This window comes from Chrysochloris asiatica, unplaced genomic scaffold (assembly GCF_000296735.1).
Source record: "Chrysochloris asiatica unplaced genomic scaffold, ChrAsi1.0 scaffold00079, whole genome shotgun sequence".
In the NCBI taxonomy this organism is placed as follows: domain Eukaryota; kingdom Metazoa; phylum Chordata; class Mammalia; order Afrosoricida; family Chrysochloridae; genus Chrysochloris; species Chrysochloris asiatica.
This window is the reverse complement of record NW_006408597.1, coordinates 6,953,075-6,962,225: the sequence shown is the minus strand read 5'-3', so window position 1 is coordinate 6,962,225 and position 9,151 is coordinate 6,953,075. Positions and strand designations below refer to the sequence as shown.

Below are 9,151 nucleotides of genomic sequence, written 5' to 3'. Positions count from 1 at the left end.
GAGTTCTGGGACCATCCCCTGAGCCTGCTTATTCAGGTATTCTGTGTTGTTGTTGGCGGAGCTCTCTGCTATACATCTACCCGATCCACCATCTTGTTTGTTCCTGCTTCTCTTTTGCTGTGCAAATCAAAGAGTATTTTTCTTTCTCACTTCCTCCACTGAGACTTTAATTTAGCTGTCTCTGGAACATTCTCATGTCTCAACTGTAAATTTGTTTTCAGGACCAAGACTGTTATTAGCTGCATCTAAGGTCCTTGATGCCGACAAATATTCCAAGACCCAAATCATCTACAAACAGCCTAGTGATGGACTCTTTAGCCATGTGATTCATGTGACAGTCCCTTTCACCGGTACCTTGGAAGTGGGAAGTTTAAAAACATGTCTATAGTGGGAATAAGCATGGTCTCGCCACAGAGCACTCTATTGATTATCCCGAAGTCCTGGATCTTTCTGAAGACCCTGAGCAAATCATCTTGGCCTCTCTGGGTGTTTCCTGGAGACATGAGGAATCATATCAGCTGTTCAAACTTAGAATCAGGGATATTTGGAACTACAGGGTGAGGCACATCCTGGCCTCTCATTCTTACCCAAAGATTTTAGAGAGAAAGCTTTTTTGTTGTTGTTTAAATAAACACAAATTTTCCTAAGTAGAATATAAAATCAAGTGAATTTTAAGATGAAGCTCAAGATTTTATTGATAGAATTTGAAGAGCACTGAATTCTCTAAGTTTCCTTCCACTCCAGCTTTCCAACAGTGTTTCAGCATCTGAAATTCATTCATTGAGATATCCCACTTGATTGAAGCGTGACTCATTTTAAGCAATGTATTATAAATTAGGCTAACAAAACTGTGGCTATGCAGAGGCCTTTTGGAATCTGGTTTGAGAAGTAACAAGAAACATAACGATGGCATCTTTAAGTATCTGTGTAGTGTTGGCTGTTGTTCAGTGCCATAGAGTTGATTCTGACTCATAGCGACCCTGGGTAGGGTTTCTGAGGAGTGGCTAGTAGATTTGAACCACCAAACTTTCAGTTAGCAGTCCAGTGCTTGCCCTACAGCCCCACACCAGGACTCCGTTTGTATATATTGTTGTTGTCATTATGGGCCGTTGAGTCAGTTTCGACTCATAGCAACCCTGCATAGGGTTTCCGGGGATCAGTTGGTGAGTTTGAACCACTGGCCTTATGGTTCAGTCCAACTCTGCAGTCCAGTGCATTATCATAGCAAACTGAAATTCTACAAAAGTTTAATTTCTTCTGAAGGCAAAGATATTCTTTCTAGTTAGCTAAACCAGGCCTTATTATTAAAGTTCAGAATCGAAAATAATGAGCTTTTAACCTTGTAGAAAAACCTTGAAAGTTAGATTTACCCAAAGTAAAGCCCTTTTTTGAAAAGAGCATTCTAGGGTATCATCTTCCACATTGTCTTCTTCTGTATAAGTCTATTTCTAATGGTGGAAAGCTGATTTTAGTGGCTGTATCATTTATCCCCCTACCATGGTGAATCATTGATAATTACATGTTAGGAATTCAGTTCTTGTTCTCACAATTCATACTAGAGGTTTCTAATTATTGGTGGCTTTTCAGTATATGTTTGTCTAACGTTCTATCAGTTAATAAATAGATATGTAGGAAGCCAATGAAAGCATTTAGGAGTCTAATGGATGGGTGATGCTCATATTCACATTCCCTGCTAAGCATCCCCCACCCCTTCCTTATTTAAAATAAACTCACATCTGTTTCCTGAGAAAGGGAAGATTGGCAAAAGGAGAAGAAATTGCCAAATTTCAAATGAGTGATATTGTTAAATATTTCTGGATATTTACAGGAGTCTTCCTAAAAAATCTAGCAATTTTGCTATCATTTGCATTATTTTAAAAAAATAATAATTTTATGATCAAATTAAAATTATATACCTGCCAGTATTCAAGCCAGACAGTTCACAGTAGACTAGCAAAATTGCCTCTTAGTACTGGCATAATTGGTCACTGTGCATACAGAGGTTTTTCTGAATTATCTTGTGCCACTAGAAAATGGAATATTGCTTGCCACTTTTCTCTGTTGTGAAGTAAGCTAGCGAGGCTTTTATTTTAATATTTTAACTAACGTTTGAAAATTAACCTTAACAGCAATTTATGATATCTTCTGTCATCGTAGAGTTTACCATTTCACCAAGAATATAAGTTTGTACCCTGAAGCTGCTGACTTTAATTTTATTTTTCCTATTTTCATAAGTAATCATTTTTTGAAGGTCAAAGCTGAACATCTAAAACTTTTCTTTTAAAAAAATAGAATTTTCCCATTTCATTTGAAAGCTGTATGCTCTCTGTCCTTTGTATCCTGGTGTTCAGAGAACTGATAAAAGATACAGATTTTGTATTGCTTCCTTAATTCTTAGTACAATTGCTTAATTGACTCATTTTATATAATTAGGTAATTTGGGAAAAGGAATGTTGGATGTGTTAAAATCTTCATTTCCAAACATGTCTCACTTTACTGAGATTGTGTAATGAGGTCATGGAACATGAGATCAAACACATAGACTTTCTCTCCACTTAATGGCTGATGTTGTTTTACAAGAAACTCTACTTTTTTCATTTGAGTTGGAAAAGTAATACATTATTGCATGTTTCATATGAGTCTTCTCATAGGCCCATTTTTAACAATGTAGAGGGAACAGAAATGACTGCAACAAACTTTCTTAACTTGCTTTTAAAGGCAAAGGGAAAAGGAAAATACTTTCTCTCAAATAGTCAGAATCTAATACCAAAAGTAAAGAATTTAGAGCAAAGAATCATCAAAATCTGATTTTAAAGTACCATTGCTATTAGAATTATAGAATACTTAATGTGCTTAAGAGGGAACTATGTAAACCAAGAGGTAATTGTTAGACTAGAAGAAGAGAGGATACTTGATGGTTTAAAATCAGGAAGGATATGCATCAAGGTTGTATCCATTTACCATCTTTATTCAGTCTGTAGTCTGATAATGCTGGATTATATGACGAAGAACCTGGTATCAGAATTGGAGGAAGACTCATTAAAACCTGTGATATGCTGATGACACAATCTTGCTTTCTGGAAGCAAAGAGGACTTGAAATACGTACTGGTGAAGAACAAAGAATTAGCTTACATACCTTCAGTATGTGTTGCACTTCATTGTAAAGCAAAAAAAAAAAAAAAAAATCAGCAACTGGATTAATAAATAACATCATGAAAACTGGAGAAAAGACAGTTGTCAAAGATTTCATTTTGCTTAGACCCATAGTCAGTGCTCATGGAAGCAGCAGTCAAGACATCCAGCAGTATATTGTATAGGCCAGTCTGCTTCAAAAGACCTCTGTAAAGAGTTCAAAAGCAAACACGTCACTTTGAGGACTAAGGTGTGCCTGATCCAAGCCTTGTTATTTTTAGTCACCTACTATGCATGTGAAAGGAGCTCTGGTAGCATAGTGGTTACGAATCGGGCTGCGAACCTTAAGGTCAGTGGTTCGAAACTACCAGCTGCTCCGCGGGAGAAAGATGAGGCTTTCTACTCCCGTAAAGATTTACACCCTTGGAAACCCTATACAGGGTCGCTATGGGTCGGAACCGACTCGATGGCACATAACAACAACAACAACTATGCATGTGAAAGTTGTACAGTGGATAAGGAAGACCATAGAAGAATCGATACATTTGAATTGTGATGTTGGCAATGGATATTAAAAGTTAACCATGGATTGCCAGAAAAACTAACAAATCTGTCTTGGAATAAGTACAGCCAGAATGCTCCTTGGGAGCAAGAATGGTGAGACTTCTTTGCCACATGTACTTTGGACATGTTGTCAGGAAGGGCCATTCCTTGAAGAAGGACATCAAGCTTGCTGAAGTGGAAGGTCAGCAAAAAAAATTGATGACAACTGTCCAGGGATATTAGTCTCGCTCATACGATCCAAGAGTAAATAGACAAAGGTTTACAAAACAGACTAAATGCTTTAGAAAAAGGAAGATCGCTTAAGGGAAATAAGATTTCATGTATCCAGTTTACACTCCCAGCTAAGGTTATTCACTGTATAAGTAGATTTGTGATATCTTTCAGCAACCCAGAATTTGATTGGAACTTAATTCAACAGCATTTAGGAGGTTGTGGAATAATAGCCACCTGTCTGCGGATATTCATCAGCTACATGCTCAAATTTCTGATATAAGTAATTCTCAAGCTGAGCATTGAGTGGCTTCTGGTTTGCTACCTCTGCTAGAGATTAAGATCCCCTATGAACTTAATTGGACCTCAGCATAGTGATCCTGCTCAGTCAACTTAGAGCAGGCGATGGTCTGGCAACGTCTTGCATGTGGGGTCCCCACCCGGTCTCCTCCCTCCCTGCCTTCTTCGGATGGCGGCTGTTTATGCTAGACATGTGGCCAGAGACGGGTAAAGATCACGAGGAACCTCAGCAACCTAAGACAGAGCCATTGCCATGCTGCAATGAGTTTCGATGATGGGTAAGATGGAGGAATTCGCACTGACCGCCTAAGACAGGCAGCATCCCTTAAACAAATAATAAATAAGGGGGAATGTGTGGCAGACCGTGCAGACCCAGTCAGGAGCTCAAGGCCCTGTGGGCCCAAGCATTGCAGACCGTCCAAACCATAGGCTCTGAGGATCAGACTTTGGTCACCTAGCAGACATAGCAAACTGGCCCTCATCTGATTATTCAGTATGCTTGCTAGTTATCTCGTACATGAGCCCTGGATATCCACAGATAAATGTAAAAGCCTTCCCTAGAAGCCGAGACGATAAAGTCCAAAAAGACAAAGTTTTTCACGCGCACACACACACACACACACACACACACACCCAAAAAAAAAAAGCTAAAGAGGATAGAGAGAAACACTGTTATCTGATGGTATATGGAGGTGATTATAATCAATGTTATGAAACAAGTTATATGAATGGTTGAATGTGAAACTGATGATGTGCCCTGTAGACTTTCACTCAATCCACAATAAAAACCTTAAATTAAAAAAAAAAAAAAAGTGACCACTCCCAATGAGGAGGATTGACTCAAACCCAACAATTAGGAGGATGGCGCAGGACTGGGCAGTGTTTTATTTGGTTTTGCATAGGGTTACTATAAGTCAGAATACCTGGTGTCTCCTAACAACAAAAACATTGCTATTACTGTAGAAATTAAATCATTTTATTACTCAGATTCCAATTTTTCATTTTAACAATATATTTTTATCTGGTTTCATAATGCCTCACACATAGCTCCACAATAATATTTAATTTTATTAAAAAATTAACTCCTTTCTTGTGTGGCATGCACCTTTTCTACTTTCCTTACTCATTATTTTTAAGACAAGATATTGAAGAGGACAGCACATTTGTGTTCTTACAGAATCTAAGCTCGATCTGAAAGCTGTTGTGTTTATAGTACCACCTCTGGAACTAATCAGTTGATATTTAAAATGCTTTTTTGCAGAACATTGCTGTCAATCTCATGCATTATGGTTATTTTCTATTTATTAAAGAAAGGTTTTATTTTAAGCTCTGGGTTTTTTGGTCTCACAAAATTTTATATTCTGTAAGCCTTAAATGTGGTTACATGAAGTGCTCATGTTGAACAGAAATATGTATTGTTTCTTGTAGTAAAAAAAATGGGCACTTTGCTTCTGGAATGTGTCTTTGTCTTTGAGAAAGTGCCTTTTTAGTCCCATGCAGTGAGTACTGACACTCCTCTGTCCCTTTCTCTCTTAGTGTGGCGGTCACCAGGTCCAGAGATGTGCCTTCCTTTGGGCCTCCCATCCCCAAAGGAGTCACTTTTCCTAAGTCCAATGTATTCAGGGATTTCCTTTTGGCCAAAGTGATAAATGCAGAAAATGCTGCTCATAAATCAGAAAAATTCCGGGCTATGGCTACTCGAACCCGCCAGGAATACCTGAAGGATCTGGCTGAAAAGAATGTCACTAACACCCCCATTGATCCTTCTGGCAAGTTCCCGTTCATCTCTCTGGCCTCTAAGAAGAAGGAGAAGTCCAAGCCGTATCCAGGAGCTGAGCTCAGTAGCATGGGTGCCATTGTGTGGACTGTCAGGGCCAAAGACTACAACCAGGCAATGGAAATCGACTGCCTCCTGGGGATCTCCAATGAGTTCATCATTCTCATTGAACAGGAAACAAAGAGTGTGGTTTTCAATTGCTCTTGTAGAGATGTGATAGGATGGACTTCAACTGACACCAGCCTCAAAATCTTCTATGAACGAGGAGAATGTGTTTCTGTGGAGAATTTCATCAACAATGAGGAAATCAAAGAGATTGTCAAAAGGTTACAGGTGAGTCTTTTCTTTCCGTTCACATCCAATTCCTATTTCATAAAGTGTTCAGTGTTTCTTACCTTTGTACTGTTTTCTTGGTTTGTCTAAGCACTCTTGTGATGATGTGAAGGAACACAGAGTTTATCACAACATCTTTTCCTAAGAAAAGCAGCAGGACAAGTAGGGGGAAAGACACATTTAACTAAGTGTTTATGTTGGAAACCCTTTTGCGTGTAACAAGACTTTGCTGCCATGGTGACTGATGTTGCAGCCCAACCAATCTGCTTTATTTGTTGGAGTCATTTGATTGGATATCTGCCGCCTTGAGTATTTTTAGTAGTAGAATAATTTCTCTTTATTGCCAGCTCCCTGTAGGTCTTTGTTAGGCTTTTAACTTGAGGGAAGCCATTGAGCTCTTTGGATGCAACAAGAATTTTCCTTTTGGCTTAATGAGTACAGACCAGTAGAGAGTAAATAACTACTCTGCTCTTCAGCCAGCCAGCAGAAGGCTATTCAGAAATAACCCTGCTTGCCATTTTTTGCATGCATGTCCACTATTTAATACCCTAGTGCATTAAGCCATAACACAGCTTTTGCTTCCTTGTCTAGTTTGTGTCCAAAGGTTGTGAATCAATGGAGCTGACTCTGCGGAGGAACGGGCTTGGACAGCTTGGCTTCCATGTCAATTATGAGGGCATCGTGGCTGACGTGGAGCCCTATGGCTATGCCTGGCAGGCAGGCCTGAGGCAGGGCAGCCGCCTAGTGGAGATCTGCAAAGTGGCGGTGGCTACTCTGAGCCATGAGCAGATGATTGATCTCCTGAGAACATCTGTCACAGTGAAAGTGGTCATTATCCCCCCTCATGATGACTGCACCCCAAGAAGGTAGGTCTGAACTGACAACTGTGCGCCTGGGCCAGGGTTTGTATAGCACGTGGAATACCTCCAGGGTGGGGTAGTGGGGTGTTGTGAAGAGCAGTAAAACATAGGATGAGCCAGGACACAGTTCTTTTTCAGCATGTGATAGCAGCAGCTGGAAAGAATGACTAACTTGGACCCTTCCCAGGATTTACATCTCTGGATTTATAAAGTTGCTGTTATATAGAGAGGAATCTGGTAATATTCACTGGAAGCATCTTGCACCAGTAGCTGAGAGACATTTAACACTTTACATGAAAAGACACTCACCATCTCAAAACTGTTAGATTTGTCTTTTATGTTCTGTGACATTCTTATTCTTCTGTATCTCTCATTTGGACCCAATTGCTCTCTTTCTGGATGTTGAGTTCTCTAGAGTAACAAAACCAGCGAAGCTTATAGATACATGAAGGGGCTTCAAAAAGTTTGTGGGAAAATTGGATTAATAGACAAAATTGCATTTTGTTTTAATTCCATTTTTCCACAAATTTTTAGAGGCTCTCTTATGTATAAATAATAAACATAATAAAGGAAACGACTCCCACAGTTGTGGAGACTAGCAAGTCCCATAATCCATGGATCAGGTGTAGGGCTGGAGGCTTCTTCTGCCTCATGCATGGACTCCAAATCAGCAGCCTGTTGACTCCTGGGGCAGAAGATGGCAAATCCCAGAATCTGCAGATCAGGCAACAGGCTATTGGATCACATCCCAAGAATCAGAGGTCAGGATATGATGAGTCTGATGCAGGAGAGAGAGCACAAGCTTTGTCAGAACATCTGTGCTTACTCGATGCAGGCTACAGCCCCAAAGAAACTAACTGATTTGCTTTCAACTGATTGGCTTTTAGTTGATTGGCTTTTTCACTCATTTACTGCTCACCTCAGGTCACACAATGGAGGCTGATTACTTTCTATTATATTGTGGAAGAGTAATGAGTTCACTGTCTTTCACTGAGAACTATAGCCTAGCCAAGCTGTCCTGTAACGTTAACTATCACACTGTCACTTTGGCCCATTATCTCTAGCTAGCAGGTTGCACCAGGACTCAGCAAGGGCTTTCCTAACTGCATCTTCATGTGCCAAGAGATGGCTTCAGATGAGTTAGCCCTGCACATGGGTGAGACCAGGTAGTTTGATTCCCATCCTTTTCCCACAAGGAAAGTCCAGCAGCTCACTGCCCTTCCAGCCTCTGCCAGACCAGCAGAAGTCTAGAAAATTTCACTGTTTTCTTTCTCCTTTGGGTATGCACATGACATTTTTGTTTGTTCCTGTTGCTTTTGTTTTTTTTTTCTTCAATCTGTTAATTTTCTTGGAACCCGTTATTCTAAGAGTTTCCTTTAAGCTTTGGTAGCCCTTAGGCCTCCTAAAACCAAGGCAATGTTCTTTATGTTCTTTATCCTATTTTTCCACCCAAATGACCATTCTTGCACCTGAGCACTCGTGATTCACAAACATCAGATGATGGAATTGTTGTTCGTGTCCTTTTAATAGTAAGCACTGTAAACCAACTGGTACAGACCAGACTGTGTTCAGAATGGTGTTCCTTAGTACTGCAAACCTTGTAGATGGCCCAACAATGATGTGCTTATATCAAAATTCAATGAAAGCCCATTGTCTGATAGTTTTAAGAAATGTTACCTTTTGTATGACTAGGTTACTGTGAAACCCAAAAGTTCATGGAAAAATGGAATTTAAAAATACTGAAAATTTTCACCAACTTTTTGAAGCCCCTCATATATCTAACAGGAAAAAGATAAGGCTTTCTGCTCACACAAGGATTTACCTAGAGAAATTGGTAGGTTCGAACCACCAAACTTGTGGTTAGTATGGCGAAAAAACACAACCCTGGCGCACCTGCTTTCTAATTTTAAGCTATTCATTCTCCCCTTGATTGGTTAGAACAACTCTCTCTTGGGCTTTGTGCCGGTTCCTAAT

The 9,151-nt window shown here is 39.8% G+C and overlaps 1 protein-coding gene across 4 annotated transcripts in view; it reads left to right on the top strand.

The window, feature by feature from the left end:
* The window catches only part of SIPA1L1 (signal-induced proliferation-associated 1 like 1), a 193,665-nt gene that overhangs the window by 95,882 nt on the left and 88,632 nt on the right, over positions 1-9,151 (top strand). For all 4 annotated transcript variants that reach the window (XM_006865565.1, XM_006865563.1, XM_006865564.1 and 1 more), the window contains exons 7-8: positions 5,744-6,317; positions 6,909-7,183. In XM_006865565.1, the coding sequence (XP_006865627.1) occupies positions 5,744-6,317; positions 6,909-7,183 (849 nt within the window). The remainder of the gene's footprint in view (positions 1-5,743; positions 6,318-6,908; positions 7,184-9,151) is intronic.